Here is a 19,426-nt window from a genome sequence, read left to right on the forward strand (position 1 = left end):
GGTTAGCTAGGCTTTTAAGCTTTGCATGTGTGTCTTGCTCATAATTTCCCAGCCCTGTGTTGCTAGCCAGATTTAATTTTCTCTTGCTTCCCATTCATGTGCGCAATGAAGGTGTAAGGGGGCTTATATTTGCCATGTGATTTATTTTGTTTGATTTATTTGGGGGCTTTGTTTTTTTGCCTAGTTTGTTTTTCTTTGTTGTGTTGTACTTTTTTTCAGGGGTGCCACAGTGGCTCAGTGATTAGCACTGTCACCTCACAGCAAGAGGGTCCTGGGTTTGAGTCCTGGCTCAACTGGGCATTTCTGTGTGGAATTGCACGTTCTCCCTGTGTTCTCATGGGTTTCCTTCAGGTGCTCCGGTTTCCCCCACGAATCCAAAAACATGCAGGTTAAGTGAATTGAAGACTCTAAATTGCCATGCAGGTGTGTTAATAACTTTGTGATTAAATACAGTCCAGTTAGAGTTAACCAAAATGTGGATGCATTATTTCGGCAGACTGTGAGAGACGTCTTCCCAGGAATAGAGGTCCCTCAAGCCCTACGACAGCATTTGGGTATAAGATCACCGAAGTGGGTGGTGGTGGATTCTAATGAAATTGTCGCACTGCTTGGATGTTCACAAGCAGATTGTGGCAGCGGGGGCGTGGTCAAGCATCTCTCCGGAGAGAGAGAAAGCGGTAAGGGCGCTTACACCTGAGCTAAATTATGTCTAACACCTGTCTCTAATTTCAGTGAGCACGGGGAGAGCGGCATAAATAGAGCGACACAGCACTTAGTCGGAGAGAGAGACTGGACACGACAGAGCCGAGCCAGAGCAAGGATTTTTAGTAGTGAAAGTTTATTTGTGAAAGCAGTGCATGATAGTGTTTAGCTTAGTGCTTAAAGGAAAACTGTAAAGTGGTGTGGCAAAGAGGAAAAATAAAGCCTCACCTTAAGAAGGAAAACTGCTTCTCGCCTCATCTTTTACACAGATCTTTCCTCCTTGCAGAAGGCAGACCTGTTATTGGTCCCATTGTGAAAGCCTGGTGTGCGGGCTATGCTTTACGTCCCCAAGAGTTGACTGGTATGGACAGAGCTGTAAGAGAGCTGGCTAGGCAGTGGGATCAATTATGTGAGGAGGATGGCTGCCTTTATCGCTTGGCTTACACCCCTGACGGCCATAGAGAGATTCATCAGTTGTTATTACCCCAAAATCTTCAAAAGGAAGTGTTAAGTAGTCTACATGACAGTTATGGACAGCAAGGTGTGGACCGTACCGCGGAGTTGTGAAGCATCACTGTTATTGGCCAGGGATGTTGAGAGATGTGGAGCAGTGGTGTCGTGAGTGCCAACAGTGTATCCTTACTAAAGCTGTCAAACCAAAGATGAGGTCTTTCATGGGAATGCTACAGGCATCTCGCCCTCATGAAATTCTAGCCGTTGACTTCACAGTGCTGGAACCTGCAAGTGATGGAAGAGAGAATGTCTTGGTGCTCACTGATGTGTTCTCCAAGTTTCCCCAGGCTATTCCCACCCGGGATCAGGGGCAGATTGTAGCCAGGGGAGTGTCCACCTGTAGGGGGTGTGATTGGTTAAGTAACCCGACTGAAGGGTTTTTAAGCAGGCACCTGTAAGGGGGCCTTCAGATTGAGACCTTCCTCACATGTTGAGAGTGCTGACAAACAGCGTCTCTTTGTGTGTGAGTATGCCCAGGAAGACGGAGATGCAGATGCAGGTGTAGATGCGGATGGTTTGGTATGCCGCAATAACTACCTGTGAAGATTTAAGTTGATCACTGTTCCTTTTGTGCTCTTTGTAATTTCACTTGTTTAATTTTTCCCCTTTCAAAGGTAACCTGTGCAAGAAACCTGAGATGTGTTATGGAGTTATTGGCCAGCTTTTAATATCCTAAGGGAGCGAAAGTGTGTGTGTTTTTTTTATTTTATTATAAATTGTTTGCTCTCATACCATAAATTTTGCTTAGTAATAAATGTATTCATATTTTCATACAGATTGATTGCTTGCATTTTGTTGCTCTATTTCTAATAATAAATTGTGTACTTTTTATAACGTATGTTTTTTTTTTTGGCTTGCTGCTTAAGCCCATTAAAGGATGGTCTCTTTCACTTCTGATTGAGAGAGAGTGGCATTGTATTACACTTAGGTAACCCAAAGGAAAATTTTGCTGCTCAGAGGTTTCTGTATAATTGCTCAGGGACATTATCTGTTATCAGTTGTTTCCTTTAAGTCAGCTTTGTCTAAGACGATTCTCCTGAAAATCCACAGGAGGAATAGAAATAGACAAAAATGAGATTGAGTTGTTGACACTCTATAAAAGTAAAAAGCTATAAAAGTATTTGATGAGAAATGTTTGAGTTCACATTTGACTTTTAATTGCAGACTTTGGTATCTTACATTTACATTTACTCATTTAGCAGATGTTTTTATCCAAAGTGACTTACAAATAAGAACAATAGAAGCGATTCATCCAACAAAAGGGACAACAATATAATAAATGCTGTAATACAAGTCTCACATACAGTAGCTTAGAGCATTACACATAGCAAGGAAAGTTATTTTTTTTATTATTTTTTTTTTATAAAGAACATGAAGGTGGTGCGTTACTATGGATGGGTTAGGTTTTCATGTAAAATGTGTGTTTTTTGCTCTTTTTTGAAAGAGACTAAAGACAGCTGCTCGGATGGAATTAGGCAGGTCATTCCACCAGCAGGGAACAGTCAAGGTAAAGGTCCGGGACAGTGATTTTGTGCCTCTTTGAGTTGGCACCATGAGGCGCCATTTACCCGCAGAACACAGGCTTCTGGATGGCACATAAGTGTGAAGTTGTGAGTTTAAATAGTGGCGTGCAGAGCTAGTGGTTGTTCTGTAAGCAGGCATCAATGCCTTGAACTTAATGCAAGCAACCATTGGCAGCCAGTGTAATTTGAAGAAGAGAGGTGAGACATGCGCTCTCTTGGGCTCGTTAAAGACCACTCTCGCTGCCACATTCTGGATCAATTGCAGAGGTTTGATACATGCTGGATGGCCTGCCAGAAGAACATTGCAATAGTCCAGCCTGGATAGAACAAGAGCTTGGTCGAGGAGTTGTGTAGTATGCTCTGATAGGAAGGGCCTGATCTTCCTAATGCTGTGCAAGCAAATCTGCACGATCGGGCAGTCCTTGCGATGTGGTCTGTGACGTTCAACTGATCGTCAAACACAACTCCAAGATATCTGGCTGTCCTGGATGGTGTAATCGTTGATGAGTCTAGCTGAATGGTGAAGTTGTGATTAATTGCTGGGCATGCTGGTAGCATGAGCAGCACTGTCTTAGCAAGGTTGTTGTAGTTGGAAATCTTGGTAAATCTGAGCACAGTTTGTGACATTGTTGATATACAGTATCTTCTGAAACTCTAGAGGACACAAATGTGAGATTACTGTGTTCTTTATCTCAGGATTAATTCTGAGAATCTCTATCTGCACTTGTTTCAGTCTCATTGCTGCCTAGGAAAAACAATTAGGATATTAAAATGATCTCAAATTCTTTCATATGGGCAGATTGGCACCTGCAAATAAAAACCTAACAAATAATATTTTGACCCAAACCAAAACAAAAGACAAGAAAAGAAAAAACAAAACAAAAGCAAAAAACACAAAACAAAACTAACAAAAATGTCTAAAAAAACAAACAAAACAAACATAAACCAAACCAAAACAAACCAAACCAAACCAAACTAAAACAAAACAAAAAACATAACAAATGCAAAACACACACACAATTAAAAACCTAACAATAATGTCTCCAACAAAACCAAACAAAAACCAAACAACAAAAAACAAATGAATATGAAAATGAAACACTCAACATGGAGACTGACCAGGAATGACAGTGTTTTCTCATTCATTCATCCAACACAAACACAAACACATCAAGATGAACATAATGTAAATAAGAAATGATAAAATCACTGTCCAACACACACACACAGACACACGCCAAGCCACAATCTATAGGCCAAGCAGTGCCAGTGGCAACATCCGCCTAAATGACACACTGTTGCCATGGTTACGGGGGGAGGGGGTGGTAGCAGTGTGTTTATAGCTAGAAAGTGATTTAACAATAGAGACAACATAATGCACATGGCAAAAACCAAAGCAAAGCATTTCGGTCATAAATCCTTAAGCCTTTATCAGGGCAGTATCAACACCTACACAACCTCTGCACTAATTTCTCTCTCTCTCTCTTTTGTTCATGAGCACTCAGACCAGCTCATTCCCTGATCTACAGCATCAAAGACAACAATCAGCAGAGTGAACTTAAAAAGTTTTGTGCACACACAGAGAGCATCAGAGAGAGCAGGGCTTTTATATATTGACTTTGAGACCTTATGAAACAGCAAATAACTTGCCTCCGTTTCTTGGAAATGTGACATTATAAAATAGGAATTGAATGGCCCTGAACCCATGGCAGGTTTGTGTGCGTGTATGTGTGTGTGTTACCTGTTGGCCGTGGTAGAACACAGCTAAAAGGAACATCGCCATGAGAAGCAAAGATGTTTCCTTGGTTCCCAGGAAGCTTTTGCTGTAACCAGGGTAACGAGACAGAGTTGCATGAGCTTTGCAGAACGTTTATAGTGTTCAGAAAGCAGTTAGTTAAGACAAACATTTGTTAAAGACAAAGAGTTCTGATGATAAAATCAGATATAATTACCTTTTTTCAATCCCAAAGAGATGTATTATGGAGAGGTGTATTTATTTTTAAGAATGAGTAGTAAAAGATCTGTAAAGGGGAAGCGTGCAACTGACAGTTTAGCATTTGGTTCAGATTTGTGGTTTGCTTTTTCCCCAGATTTAGCTCTCATTAAAGTTTAGATTTTGTTCTCATTAGAGTTTGGGTGTAGTTTAAGGTTTTGGCTTAGTTATTTTTGAGAATTAAGGTCTGTTTCAGGGTTAAGATTTAGCTTTCATTAGGGGATTGGGGTTTGGTTCTGGTTTTGAGGTCTAGAAGTTCAGTTCTCGCTAAGGGTTTGGCTCTGGTTTAGGGTTTGATGGTTACTTCTTGTTAGAGTTAGAAATAAGGCTAAAACTTGTCAATGGTTGATTTGTTGTAGATTTGAGAACAGACAAAGGTTTGTGATGTCAATAGGAAAACTTGAACCCAGCTGAAAACCATGACTACTGTAATACCCTGGTGTTCAGAAAACTTAATGATACTGCTCTCATAGTTGGTCTGCATCTGATTATGAACGAGCCTGAGTAACAAAATATTGTTACAGTTTGGTGTATAATCTTTTTGATTGTTTTTTAATGACTTCTGATTTGTGAATAAGTGTGTCAATGGCACAGTGTGTATATGTGTACATACCTCTGGTTAAGTGTAAGTGTATCATAGCGAATGAATAATGGTGTGTAGAAGGCTTCTGTCAGCAATGCGTAGATGCCGATCATGATCAACAGAATCGCCAGCTTAAGAACTGAGTTCAGTCTCAGGAAAACCGCACAGGTCACCATTGCCAACACTCCCGTAAACACAAAATACTGTCAACAAACAGCCAAACAACAATAAACACCACATCAACAAGCCTCTTCACTTATTACTCAAAGTGCAGTGAATGAATTGATCATTAATTCTGTTTCTACAAAAGGCAGAACAGTTCTATAAATCCTTTTAACAGACTGAAACTGCCCAGAAGAAATGGATATGTTTGTGTTGGAGGGGGTGGATGAAAGGACCTCTGGATAGAAACAGATATCTCGGATTGAGGCAGATGCATTAAACGTCTGGTTCCTGAATGAGCCGGATTTATCGAAATCACACCAAAGCTACAATAAAAGAGAGAGAGAAAGAGAGAGAGAGAGAGAGAGAGAGAGAGAGAGAGAGAGGATGCACATGTTAGAGAATAGCATGCAGTGAATCTCCCAAATAAACACCAGCATCCAAACAGTTCAGATGCTTAGCTTTGGTTGCATGTGTCACTGTCATTTCTGATGTAATGTCAAATGTCAACTGCAACAATGCATTCTTTGGTCATATGTTTGTGTGTATTCTACAGTTCTGACTAATTCTGTGTTAAAAATGCAGTAGCAATACATATGGATGACAGGTAAGTGTTTGTTACATAAACTTTGCAACTATTGGTTGGTGTATGCTCTAGAACTCACAAATTATGGTTTGTTCTGCAGTTTAGCCAACTTTTTAACCATAGACTGGTGAGTGTTGTAGAACTTGTGACTAGAACTTGACTCTTTTTTTTGTCTGTATGGTAAGAGAGTGTCTAGAAAAGAACATAAATTCACTTTTCCACACAATTCATACTCCAGAATGGCTCTATAATTAGTTTAAATCAAGGTACAAATTGATTGTAGAATGTACAAATCGTGTATTTGTGGTGATATGTGTGCTAGGAATCTGCATCAATGACACAATAATGATAATTTGGGGAAGTAAAGTATGATAAATGTTTTGCTCACTATGTTGATCATGGCAGCCAGGAAGTTGATGAGAATGGAGAGGAAAATGACGACGTTCCGTGCGGCGTATGTTTCGTTCACCCAGCAACACGCTTTTCGCAAAACCAACGGCAAACACTTATAATCCTCTGCCATTGTCACGACAACAAGGCAACAGTGCAGCAAGATGAGGACGGAGAACTGTATCACCATAGTGACCATCCTACAAACATCAGTGAAAACAGATATTATATGATGCTTTCTTGCGAGTTTGTTTTTATATGGAGGAAAGTAATTAAATATTCAAGATTGGAGGGGACGTAATGTGAAAGTTTAAAACTTGGTCATTGAAAATCCCACATTGAACACTATTGTCAACCCAAATGTCTATGGTATGTATGGCCCTGTGTATGGGTGCTTCTTCAACTAGGGGTAATTTGTTTCTGAAAGTCTTGAACATTTCCAATACATCTCAAATTATGTGTTTACATTCTGTGATGGAAATGACAATGATGGAGATGACATGTCATTTTTTTTTTTTATAAAATGGGAGACTTCTTTGTCTTACTATAAGTCTAATTCCCTATCTGTCACTCACTCGACGTTGTGTCGATGTAGTGACATTAGGGGTCACTCTTGGGGGCCCCAAACACCTCTGCTTCTTGAAAAAAGGCCAATAGGAATTTGCATGCCACTCCCCCGGACATAAGGGTATAAAAGGAGCTGGTATGCAACCACTCATTCAGATTTTCTCTTCGGAGCCGAGCGGTTGCATTCAGTGCACTGAATTCAATTTCTCCCTACCGTTCACCTCAAACTGCTGGATTTACGGTGCATTTCAGCGGCTTCTCCCCCTCTGCACCCGTGGAGTGCAGAGAACGCCCCCGGGCACTTCGGCAGAATAAAACAAAAGAGTATATTCTAAAAGAATATATTTTCAATTCTAAAAGAGCAGCATACACGGAACGTCTTTTTAAAGATGTCTTTCCGTTTGTGTGTTATTCCTGGTTGCGGTCATTATCTCTCAGCTTCTGACGGCCACGATCGCTGTCTTACGTGTCTGGGCGCTGCCCACGCGGAGACATCGTTCGTGGATGGGTCTTGTCCTCATTGCGAGAACATGACCATGGCAATGTTGCAGTTATGCGATTCAGTTCACCAGGCACCCGCCCAGGTTCAGTGGTGTCCGCTTCACCTCGGTGAAAGGCGAGAATGCCGCTACCTTGCCTGCGGAGATCGCTACCCTTCTACGGAAAGGTGCGATAGAGTCTGTCCCTCCGGCCGAGATGAAGAAGGGGATTACAGCCCCTACTTCATCGTACCGAAGAAAGGCGGTGGGTTGCGGCCAATCTCGGACCTGCGAGTACTGAACCGGTCCTTGCACAGACTCCCGTTCAAGATGCTGACGCAAAAACGCATTTTAGCGAGCGTTCGGCATCAAGATTGGTTCGCGGTGGTAGACCTGAAGGATGCGTACTTCCACGTCTCAGTCTTACCTAGACACAGACCCTTCCTGTGGTTTGCTTTCGAGGGCCGGGCGTACCAGTACAAGGTCCTCCCCTTCGGCCTGTCCTTATCCCCTTGCATCTTCATGAAGGTCGCAAAGGCAGCCCTTGCCCCGCTAAGGGAAGTGGGCGTCCGCATCCTCAATTATCTCGATGACTGGCTAATCTTAGCTCACTCTCGGGATGTGTTGTGTGCGCACAGGGACCTGGTGCTCACGCACCTCAGCCGACTGGGGCTTCGGGTCAACTGGGAAAAGAGCAAGCTCTCCCTGGTTCAGAGCATCTCTTTTCTCAGCTTGGAGTTGGACTCAGTCTTGATGACAGCACACCTCATGAACGAGTGCGCACAGTCGGTATTGAACCGTCTGAAGGCGTTCAGACAGAAGACAGCATTTCCACTGAAACTTTTTCAGAGGCTCCTGGGGCATATGGCATCCTCAGCGGTGGCCACACCACTCGGGTTGATGCACAAAAGACTGCTTCAGCACTGGCTTCAGACTCAAGTCCCAAGATGGGCATGGTGCCGCGGGACACATCACGTGGTCGTCACGCTGATCTGTCACCACCTCTTCAGCCCTTGGACTGACCTTGCATTTCTACGGGCAGAGGTTCCCCTAGAGCAGGTCTCCAGGCGCGCCGTGGTTATGACGGACGCCTCCAAGACGGGCTGGGGTGCTATATACAATGGGCACACAGCCGCCAGCTCCTGGACTGGCCCGTGGCTGCGTTGGCACATCAACTGCCTCCAGTTTTTGGCAGTACTGCTCGCCCTGCGGAGGTGCCGGCCGTTGATCCAGGGCAAGCATGTGTTGGTCCGGATGGACAACACGGCGATGGTTGTTTCCCCCAGTGAGCCTACTTGTGCAGACCCTGTGCAAGGTCAGGGAGAATGAGGAGCAGGTCGTCCTAGTAGCACCCTACTGGCCCACCCAGACATGGTTCTCAGACCTCACGCTCCTTGCGACAGCCCCCCCCCCCCCGGTGAATTCCCCTGAGGAAGGACCTTCTTTCTCAGGGATGGGGCACCATATGGCACCCACGACCAGACCTCTGGAATCTCCACGTCTGGCCCTTGGACGGGACGCAGAAAACCTAAGTGGCTTACCACCCGCGGTGGTAGACACAATCACTCAGGCTAGGGCTCCCTCTACGTGGTGCCTGTATGCCGAGGGTATGGGACCTGCAGGTGTTCTCTGTCAGCAAATCGTGCCTGGAGTTCGGTCCGGGTTACTCTCATCTCATCTCATCTGATCCTGAGACCCCGACTGGGCTATGTGCCCAAGGTTCCCACGACCCCTTTTAGGGATCAGGTGGTGAACCTGCAAGCACTGCCCCAGGAGGAGGCAGACCCAGCCTTGCTGTTGCTGTGTCCAATGCATGCTTTACACATCTATTTGGATCGCACACAGAGCTTTAGAAGCTCCGAGCAGCTCTTTGTCTGCTTTGGTGGACAGCGGAAAGGAAGCTCTGTCTCCAAACAGAGGATCACCCACTGGGTCATTGACGCCATCGTGATGGCATATCACACTCAGGACGTGCTACCCCCTGTGGGGTTACGAGCCCACTCTACTAAGAGTGTAGTGGCCTCCTGGACCCTGACCAGTGGCGCCTCTTTGGAAGACATCTGCAGAGCAGCGTGCTAGGCAACACCCAACACCTTTGCGAGGTTCTACAATCTCCGGGTTGAGCCGGTTTCGTCCCGTGTATTGTCAGGTACGAGCAGGTAAGTTCTGGGACAGCTGGCTGGGTGTACCGCTTGCGCATAGTGCCTTTCCCCTCCCTTGAGGTGAAGACGTGCGCTTTTGACTCCCAGTCATGTTCACAAGCTGTGATCCCTGGATGACTTTCCTCCTTAGCCCTGTGGCAGACGAGTTTACGGAGAAACTCACTGCCGGCCCAGTATGTGGGCTAATAAGGCCCTGTACTGGGGTAGGTGCTCCACATGTGCTGGTTCCCTTTAGGTGACCCCATATGATATCTTCTGCTAAATCGTTTCCCTGTCGGTAAACTGCATCTTCCTTGGGCAGAGGTCCCTCTGCCCCCGGTCACTATGTTTGTAGAAACACCTCCCTCCTCGGGCAGGACCTACCATGCGACTTCTCCACATGACATACTTCCGACAAGACTCGGTAAGACCATGTGATGTATTTCCACTAAAAATACCCCCCCCCCCCCTTCTCTGGGCAGGGTGTGGTCTCCGCGAAGTGATGGCCCCCAGTCGGTTAACAAATTCCACTCTTTTTGGTGAGAAAAAAGAGGAAAAGAGGCCACGGCTGGGCTAGCCGGTCCCTATTTGTTGGGCAGTCAACTTGTTCCCGAAGGACCGTTTGACACTCATAAGAGCATTGGAGGAGGTTACGTGATGGCCTCGTGCGCTGGCTATGAGGCACACAGCGGTCTGCCCATCTCACACCGCCAGTCCACATACCACAGTTCAGCTAGTTGTGGTGTTTTGTATAGGGACCCATAGCATCACTACATCGACACAACATCGAGTGAGTGACAGATAGGGAATGTCCTGGTTACTTTCATAACCTCCAATCCCTGATGGAGGGAATGAGATGTTGTGTCCCTCTTGCCACAACACTGAACTACCCGCTGAAATGGCCGGGACCTTGTCTGGGCTCCTCAGCACAAAACCTGAATGAGTGGTTGCATACCAGCTCCTTTTAAACCCATATGTCCGGGGGAGTGGCATGCATATTCCACTCGCCAATTCCCATTGACCTTTTTTCAAAAAGCAGAGGTGCTTGGGGCTCCCAAGAGTGACCCCTAGTGTCACTAAATCGACACAACGTCTCGTTCCCTCCAACAGGGAATGGAGGTTATGAAAGTAACCAGGACGTTATATAGCGTACATTTTATGTACTGCATCGTTTGAAAATGATTGATTGGAGAACATTGTTTACAGAGATATTAAGTGATTTTTACCTTTATTTTTCTGTTTTCTGTGTCTTCACAATTCACGTTTCATATTTAATATTAGTGGTGAAATGTAGGGTTGTGATGGAAATAATGCCTTGGGGGTGTCTGTGAGACAATCATAAACAATTTTGTAAAAATGTATATAAATCATTTTCACATAATAAGTATAGTTAGGTTATAATTTTTTTAATAATTGTAGTAATTAATATTTTAATGACAGATTGTCATATTTTTAGTTTAGGTCTGGGACAAAACAATAAAATCTATACATGAAAAAGGTAGCAACAATAAATGATGAAGGCATGACTTCTATCTTTTAGTTTAACTAAAAATATCACCCCCTGGGACATAAAAGTGTCCAAAGTTGAAGAAAAACCCATATGTATGTGAGTGTAGTATGTATATGAATATACAGTATGTATGAGATTTCATATGATTATACAGTATGCATGTAAGTATATGTTTTACCTTGCCGAGGGCAGTAAGCTCTGTATTCCAGTTATGAAGAAGAGAACAATGAAGGCACACACGAGATTAGACTTAAACACCTCGTCTCTCATCTGGGAGTACTGCAGAGGAAACACACACACAGAGAAAAGTGAGGACAGAAGTTCTTTTTCACATGGCGTGATGGACATAACACACACACACACACACCACCATGAAAGCAATGCACATCACATTGGAGAGAGTAGGGTAGGGCCTTTCCTTACACTCACGCACTAACACACAAACTCCTGCGCTCTCTGGGTTTGTGAGAACATGTGTGATGTCAGGGCTGGAGGCAGGGCAAAGCAAAAAACTCAAGCACAGAGTAGCACAAAGTCAAAAGCCAAGTGAAGGGGCAAAGGTCAACTCAAATGAGCACATTTGAAGTGACAAAGAGGACAAATAAAATAATAAAAATCATTTTCACTGAGATGACAACATGCATGGTTAGTTGATCTTGAGTAATCTGAAGGCTGGTATGAGGGCAAATCCCAATTTCTCAAGATGAATTAATGTTCATATGGTCAACCAGGATGCAGTTCATCAGTGATGTGATTAGAATGAATCAATTTGGAGACCAATTCAATCAGGTGAATTCGCTGAGTCATTTTGCTAAGTGTTGATTTGAATTAAGACCCTCTCCCTCTCTCTCTCTTTGTCAGAACACGCTGATCGGATCAGAGCTAAAGAGCAAGAACCCATTTTTTCAGAACATTAATGAAGCTACAGTCTACCCTGCTGGAAAATCCGGCTAAAACTAGCTTCTGATGGTACTGTTTTTATGTAACTGGTTTTATGTGGTTTCTGGCTGGTCAAAGTTGGTCATTTATGGGCATAAGCTAGGTCAAGCTGTTCTAAATGGTGGATCTGTTGGACTTTCATCTGGTGGGACAGAGGTTGACCAAATAGACCATCTTGGAAAAAGTAGTTAGAGTTGGTAGACCACATCAGACCAGCTAAAACACCAAAAAACCCAATTTTTTGGCTGGTCCAAGTTGGTCCAGGCAGATCTAGATGACTGATCAGTTAGACTACCATCTGTTGAGCCTGAGGTCAACCAGGTAGACCATCTTGGCCAAGAGAGTTAGGGCTGGTAGACAAACCTTGTACCAGCTACCATGTTCCAAAAACAGCACTTTTTAGCTGGTCCAAGTTGGTCCAAGCTGATCTAGACAGTTGATCAGTTGGACTACTATTGATTGAGCCCAGGAAGACCATCTTGGCTGAGCTAGTTAGGGCTGGTAGATCACCTTGTACCAGCTACCATGTTCCAAAAACACCTATTTTTAGCTGGTCCAAGTTGGTCCAACCTGAACTAGATGGTTGATCAGATGGACTAAAATCAGTTGAGCCCAGTAGACCATCTTGGACAAGCTAGTTAGGGCTGGTAGACCACCTTGTACCAGATACCTGTATGACCTGTTTTTTCCAGCAGGGTATAGTATGTGAGAACATTTTAAGGCACTGTACGTGTATGTGTCACCTGCCTGTGTGTGTTTTTGAGGAAGTATTGATTGTTATTGCTGGCACATAGCTTCCTTTAGTTTACTCATGATAAAAACATTCTCTCCCCTCTCTTTTCCTGCACCTCCAAAACAAAAAACCAATAAAACAAAAGCAAGAGGGAATGAGAGGGTGAGAGACAGAGAGGTAGAACAGGATGGCTGGAAGAGGGGAGCAGGCTACCTTGTGCTCCAGCAGCGCTTCTCTAAAGGTGAGAGAGAAGGGCGAGATATGTTCTTGGCGGAGCTTGTCCCCGCTGCGCAGGGCGATGGCGCTCTGCATGCGAGCATTAATTTCCTGTGAGTCGGCGCGCACATGCAGGGCTTGAGCCAGGTGGTTGGGGAGCAGGTTAATGGAGTGACGTGTGAGCGCAGCCAGAGTCTACAGAGGAAAAGCACATGCAGCACCCGTGAGTCTGAGAGGGAGAGTGTGTGTAATTGTTTGTGTTGTCAGTGTGTGTGTGCGTATCTGTTCATCTAAGAGCTCCGCACATCATGAATGTAAGTCAAAAAATATTTGAAAATGGATTGCAAACACACATACAAAAACATGTGACACTTGCACATAACATGATTATTATTTGTACTGCAGATGCTATGAACTGAAAATAACAGCCTTTTCTTACTTTCTACAGCTCAGGCCATTTGTTTAGAGTAGATCATACGTTATTAAAGCACTGTGTTAATGGTTCTTGCCCTTTTCTGTTTATTCTGCCACCGCAATGTGAAGAACACAACAGAGAAGGCAATAGACAAGGCGAGACTTGAGATCTTGTCACCCGATATAATGAAAACCATCCCATGATTTACTCCATTAGAATGCACTTAGAATATCATGATTCTCTCAGATCTCCACTCACATCTCTCTTCTGGTCTGTTTTCTAATCGCTGTGGCTCACGAAACACTCACGTGAAACCAAGCTTCAATCGCAGATGCACTTTTCAGATGAGAAGCATATTTAGAGCTTATAAATCACAGAACACGTGATGAGCGTCATTACATTTGCTTTGGTGGCATGAAATTTAGCTTTGGCAGCCACCAAAACATTTCAAAGCAGGAAAAACCCTGAACTGTCAAAGTGATGGAAATGATCCTTTACCTTTATGAAACACTTTATGGCCAGATCTTAAAAAACTTTATTTGAATACCCCTGACTATTTTCATGTTCATTGATTGTAACACAGATCAAGGTTTGGGTATTGAAAAGAGGAGATGGGGAGCAGTAAGGCTTTTATTTTTCTGCCTTCCGCACACTGTATGCACTCTTTTCAGTGCTTTTCTTAGTTCACTCAGTGCAATTCAATAACACTCTCAATAAACATAACTTCTTGAAACCATAAACTCAGAAACACACAGAAGACACACCAACTTTGCACTCTCGTGCCATTCTCTCTCTGCCATCTCTGGCGAGTTTGGCTGCTTTTCAAGGTCTCTCACCTCCATCACTGTAACAAGAAACAGCTGTTAGAAATTACGCCAACCAGCTTGACGAGCCACACCACTCCCTCTCTCCCGCAAACAGACACACGACCACACCCCCATCCCCACAATGGGCAAGGAGGAGGCGGGAACCAGCTGAACAATCAACATACACTTTTAATGCATAAATTAACTTAAACAATGAACTTAAACAAACAAACACACACAGCGCGTCCACGTGTGTCTCTCTCTCTCATTCTGGCATCTCCGGCTCCCCTTTATCTCTCTGTCTCGCTGATTAATTGACTCATGAATGGTGTCTGTCAATTGACAAACAACTAAGCTAGAACTTTTTGGATTTTATTCCAAATTATAGATGTATAGCCACCAGAATCAACCAACCTGAGAGCAAAGCCCCCGTTTCAAGAGTGCTGTTCGGCAACATCATGCTGCCAAATAACATTACTTGGAAGAATGAAAGAAGACCCCCATGTTTGTGGGTCACCAGACACATTTCTTTAATGCTGAACACAGTAATGACCATATTTATCCCACACAGATGAACTGGAAGTAAAATGAAAGCACTGTTTCTCTGTCAGAGTATAAGATGCAATGTATTGCACTTGTATTTAACTGTGGAAATGTCCGAACAAGAGTAGAGGTCAAATGGCACAATTTTCTCATGAACGCATGATTAGGAGATGATATTGCATAAACCATGTCTGACACTCACATTTGATTTTGTTTTGACTGTTGAATGTATCTTTAAAGAGGACCTTCTATGAGGTCATCAGAGCCATGAGCGAGATCCCTGTGGTCACTGTGAACTGTGACTCATCTGTAGAAGGACAAGAAGTAAAGTATGTGAACTTAGCAGTAAGAATGCTCACAAATCCATGTATCATTCATTCTTTTCATATTCAATTAAGAATTCAAAATTGGAAAAACAAAAAACGACTTGTTATTTTATTAATCATTTACAAAACCAATATTAAAAAACAAATAACGACTTTCCGTACTTTCGATTTTATGCTCAAGTTAAAAATGGGAAATTGGAAAAATGGCCACAGGACACTGTGCATTTTGATAATTTGATTCCATTTAAAAAGAAACAAAAAGAGGTGAAAAATGAATTTGCCCATGTGAGTGGCCCTGAAACACCCCTTTTCTTCTGATCGGTCATCCTGCAGTGTCGTCTGTTTTTCCTCAAGGCCGTGAGACAAAATAACAGTTCACTGCTGGTAAATTGTTCAGATGAATTTGTCTCGGTTAATATGACTGAAATAATGAAAATAATAATAAATATACAAGACTATAGAGGCATAGACCAACACTGTACAGAAATAGGCTTACTTTTGTGAGAGCGAGTGAGCAAGCACTCACAGGGAGCTTGGGTGTGAGCGACTTTCTCATCATATGAAGTTAATGAATGCTCATCTCTCAAAAGCTCGACCAGTGAATCAGTGGTCGTACAGATGCTTCAAAGTTAAATTCAAGGACTTTCAAGGACTTTTCAAGCACTTTTTTATTTGTTTTCAAGGACTATGCTCCAGATGTCATTAAAACAAATTCTTTATTTGTTTTAAATAAAAATATTTTAACCATTCAGTTCATTTATTTTTATAAAACACTATGTATTATGAGTACAACATATCTCAATATGCATCATTAACTACATATTCTCACAGTAACAATTCTTGGTTCATTCATGATGAAACTGATGTGCAATTGTAGTGTGCTCCCTTAAAACGCACTTCGCTTTCCAACAAAAGTGAATAACTGGGTTCGTAAACAATAGTCCATATGACTCATGTGCTGTGTTTCATGTTTTCTAAAGTCACACAACAGATTTATGTGAGGAACTGACCCAAACTGCAAATGGGTCATTCTCAAAAAAATTTGACTTTCTAACTTACAAAATATTGAAATTTTCCATTTAGTTCAGTTTTTGCCAATAAACGCTGAGGGTATACATTTTGTAACATGTTGACATTAATTTTTATTCATAAAGGACAACTTGGCTGTTGTTCTTTCTTTTATTATTTAATTTTGTTTCACAAACAAAGCAAGTTAACACTAAGTTAATACTAACGAGGGTTATATGGGTTACAACACCACATTTTGAGGGTTCAATGGGGTACAACACCAAATATTTTTGTGTGAAAATATTAGTTAAAATGTGAATTAATAACTTCTTAACATGCTGGGAAAAATCTCTAAATGCATATTTAAGCAGCCTCTGAACTTAAACCTTAAAAATTATTTTCCACTACCACTTTTTGTATTTAAAAAAATGTTAAAACCAAAAGAAAAAAAAAAAAGGTTTTAACATCGATAACACCAATGCCATGAAACATTCTTTTTAAATGATTTAAATTATTAATAATAATTTGTTTTGCTTTTTTGCACACTTTTTCAGCCTTGCACTAATGCTTTTATTAAAAATAAGTACAAAATAAATACACAAATAAATTTACATGTCATAGAATTGGTGTACCAGATGAAAGGAGTGGTCGCTAAACAGTTCATTAGACGAGCAGTTCAGGTACGTCTCAGAGCACTGCTTTTTTCTTTTGTAAATATATTCACTGTCAAAGTGAATATACTTTTCTGCTGTGTCGATATTGTTTCTCCGGGTGTAAACCAGCGAGTCAAGGCGGGTTTATGTATTTTTCGGTAGAGTTAAATGCGGTTATAGCTTCTACCCTCTCCTGCATAACGTGGTGGTGTGGCAGATCGGCTGGTCTTATCACCACCCCGGCCACAGGAACAGTGCAGCTGGAGCGATTTAATGGACGAAGTTTCCACTGATCTGCCGCCCCTCTTTGAATCTGCCCCTTTGCCAGGGGACAGGGAAGAAGAAGAAGAGGATTACAACGATGATCGCCTTTGGAGGATGATGGCGAGGAGGGTGAATATGATGCTGCTCATTCTCGGCTGGGCAGCGCAATGGAGGTGTCCCTCTCTCCCGTCTAGGGAGAGCTGGACCTGGTTGAAATGTGTAGACGGGCGGCAGCCAAACTCTCCATCGACTGGCCGTCACAGCAGGCAAGCCAGGGTGCAGAGAGAGACCTGTATGATGGTAAATGGATGCCGTCTCGTGCTGCCCCGGTAAAATTTTTTATTCTTGCTGTCCCAGCGTGTCGCGGAGATAAATGTTTTTGGGACAAGCAGTTTTCTGTTAAAGGTTTCTCTAGGCTGGATGTGCACAGGATAGATGACCTAGGGATGTCCAGCCCCCCTCCGGTTGAGGCATCGGTGGCGATTCACCTCCACCCTGATCGTCGGGCGGCCTTTTCATCCACTCCCCCTTCATTGCCGGGATGGACGGAGAGATTGTCGGCCTCCATTTATCAGAAGACCTACCGATCCTCAGCCTTAGCCGTAAGGGCTCTTAATGCCACCTTGCACCTAACAGCATATCAGGCCGAGCTGATGGAGGAGACGGGGCGGCAAATTGACGCCGGGGCGCCAGATGCGGCGATGTGGGAGGAGATCTGTGTCATTGTGGATCTTAACCTGCGCATGTTAAAAGGAGCCATCCAGAACTGCAACCGCAACATGGGTCTCACTGTCGTGGCCGAACGGGCTCTTTGGCTGGGTTTGTTGGGTTTGTCTGAGAAAGCCCTTTTTAGGGCTATAGTTTCTATGATGCGGCACTGCTCGAAGTCACTGCTCGAGCTCCGCAGCCGTCACGTTCTGGGTTCCAAACCTATTTTAGAGGTGAGCAATCTGGATTCAGAACCCAGACCAGGCCACCCCCGCCCCAGCAGTCAGTGTAGGGAGGGGCACAGCCGAAACAGCCCCAGCTGAGAAGTAAGGCTTCTTTTGCGGCGGTGGCGGCGGATGCTAAACATCGCCCCTCTAACCCTCAGGGGAACAAGAAAAGGCAGGCGACTTAACCGGTTTTCTGGTTCGGGACATGGAGTGGGTGAACAGCACTTGTGGAGTCTCTGTTCCACTCCTTCCTCAAAAAGAGTGTTTGTTTCCCCCCTCCAGCCAAGAGGACTCAGCAGGGGAGCCGAAAACTACGTTTTGTGTTACACAGCTCTTACAAAAAGAGTTGAAGGAGAGTGTTGGCACCAGTTCCCCCAGTGCCTCTCAGTTTGCATTTCCCCTCACCACCCATGGGGTCAGAAATGAGAGGAGGACAGTTTGCACGAAAACATGAGTGTTACAAAAATAAAACGATTCTCTGTGCATTCAAGCAGTGGGGTATTTAGCAGAGATGGGCCACTTCTATTAAAATTAATGGGAGAAATTGGAATGCCCAATGGCAGTCAGCGGTCAACCCGCATTACAGGTAATAGCCAGTCACCTTTTAGATACAGAAATCACCTGTCAATCAGCTCGAGAACACACATGCACATTAGCTATACAAGACGGTATAACTGCGTTTTTAGCGTAATCTGAGATAAAGAATCAGATTTTTATAACAGTTGTGATGGAACGACATGCTTTTCCCATGGATCATCATCTCCTCGCGTGATGGGGCTTGCCTGATTCCAATGAAGAGCCTCATCAACGCTGCATTTAAACAAGAGCGTCTCCTCAGGAGACCGGTCTCTACCTACTGGCATCTTTACAGGTCCAGGAACAGAGCGTGGAGGGTCCGGTGCAAGTTAGAAGCATCACCGGACCCGCAATTTGGAACCCTGGCGCAAGTTGGAGCATGCATCATGACCTGGCCGACGGCCAGGATGCAGGGCCGCTATTCCCCTCAAGTGTCGAGGCCCAGGGAAGCCGGACTGCTCAAATGAAACCGCACAGTGTTTCAGATTTTACTGCTTATTTGAAATATGTTCTTTTATCGTATTCTTGACCAACCGTTTTGGAGATTTCGGTCTTTGCCCATTCAAGTAGATATGAGCTGTACTTTCATGCTGCTTGTTTACATAGAAAAATAGCTGCCAAAACTGCCCAAGAACATTCCAAAAACAGCCGCCGAGTGGACTGACTTACTATGAAAAAGGGACTTTGTTGAAAGGATCCAGAAATACGTCTGGGCCGTTCTAATTACTTTGTTTTTGTTTATATACTTGAAATGGTCTATATTATACATCAGTGGTGCAAATTCATTTTTCACCTCTTTTAGTTTCTTTTTAGATGGAAAATCAAATTATCAAAATGAACAGTGACCTGAATCCATGTATAAT

General features: G+C 43.5%; 1 protein-coding gene across 2 annotated transcripts in view; it reads right to left on the reverse strand.

The window, feature by feature from the left end:
* The window catches only part of LOC127440439 (adenylate cyclase type 8-like), a 94,556-nt gene that overhangs the window by 27,567 nt on the left and 47,563 nt on the right, over positions 1–19,426 (reverse strand). Inside the window, exons 8-13 of one of the 2 annotated variants that reach the window (XM_051697002.1) lie at positions 13,035–13,232; positions 11,328–11,428; positions 6,451–6,652; positions 5,713–5,802; positions 5,345–5,517; positions 4,480–4,561 (exon numbers count right to left, since the gene is read on the reverse strand). In XM_051697002.1, the coding sequence (XP_051552962.1) occupies positions 4,480–4,561; positions 5,345–5,517; positions 5,713–5,802; positions 6,451–6,652; positions 11,328–11,428; positions 13,035–13,232 (846 nt within the window). The remainder of the gene's footprint in view (positions 1–4,479; positions 4,562–5,344; positions 5,518–5,712; positions 5,803–6,450; positions 6,653–11,327; positions 11,429–13,034; positions 13,233–19,426) is intronic. The other variant, XM_051697003.1, reaches the window with a different exon arrangement.

The sequence above is a fragment of the Myxocyprinus asiaticus genome, chromosome 5, assembly GCF_019703515.2.
Source record: "Myxocyprinus asiaticus isolate MX2 ecotype Aquarium Trade chromosome 5, UBuf_Myxa_2, whole genome shotgun sequence".
In the NCBI taxonomy this organism is placed as follows: domain Eukaryota; kingdom Metazoa; phylum Chordata; class Actinopteri; order Cypriniformes; family Catostomidae; genus Myxocyprinus; species Myxocyprinus asiaticus.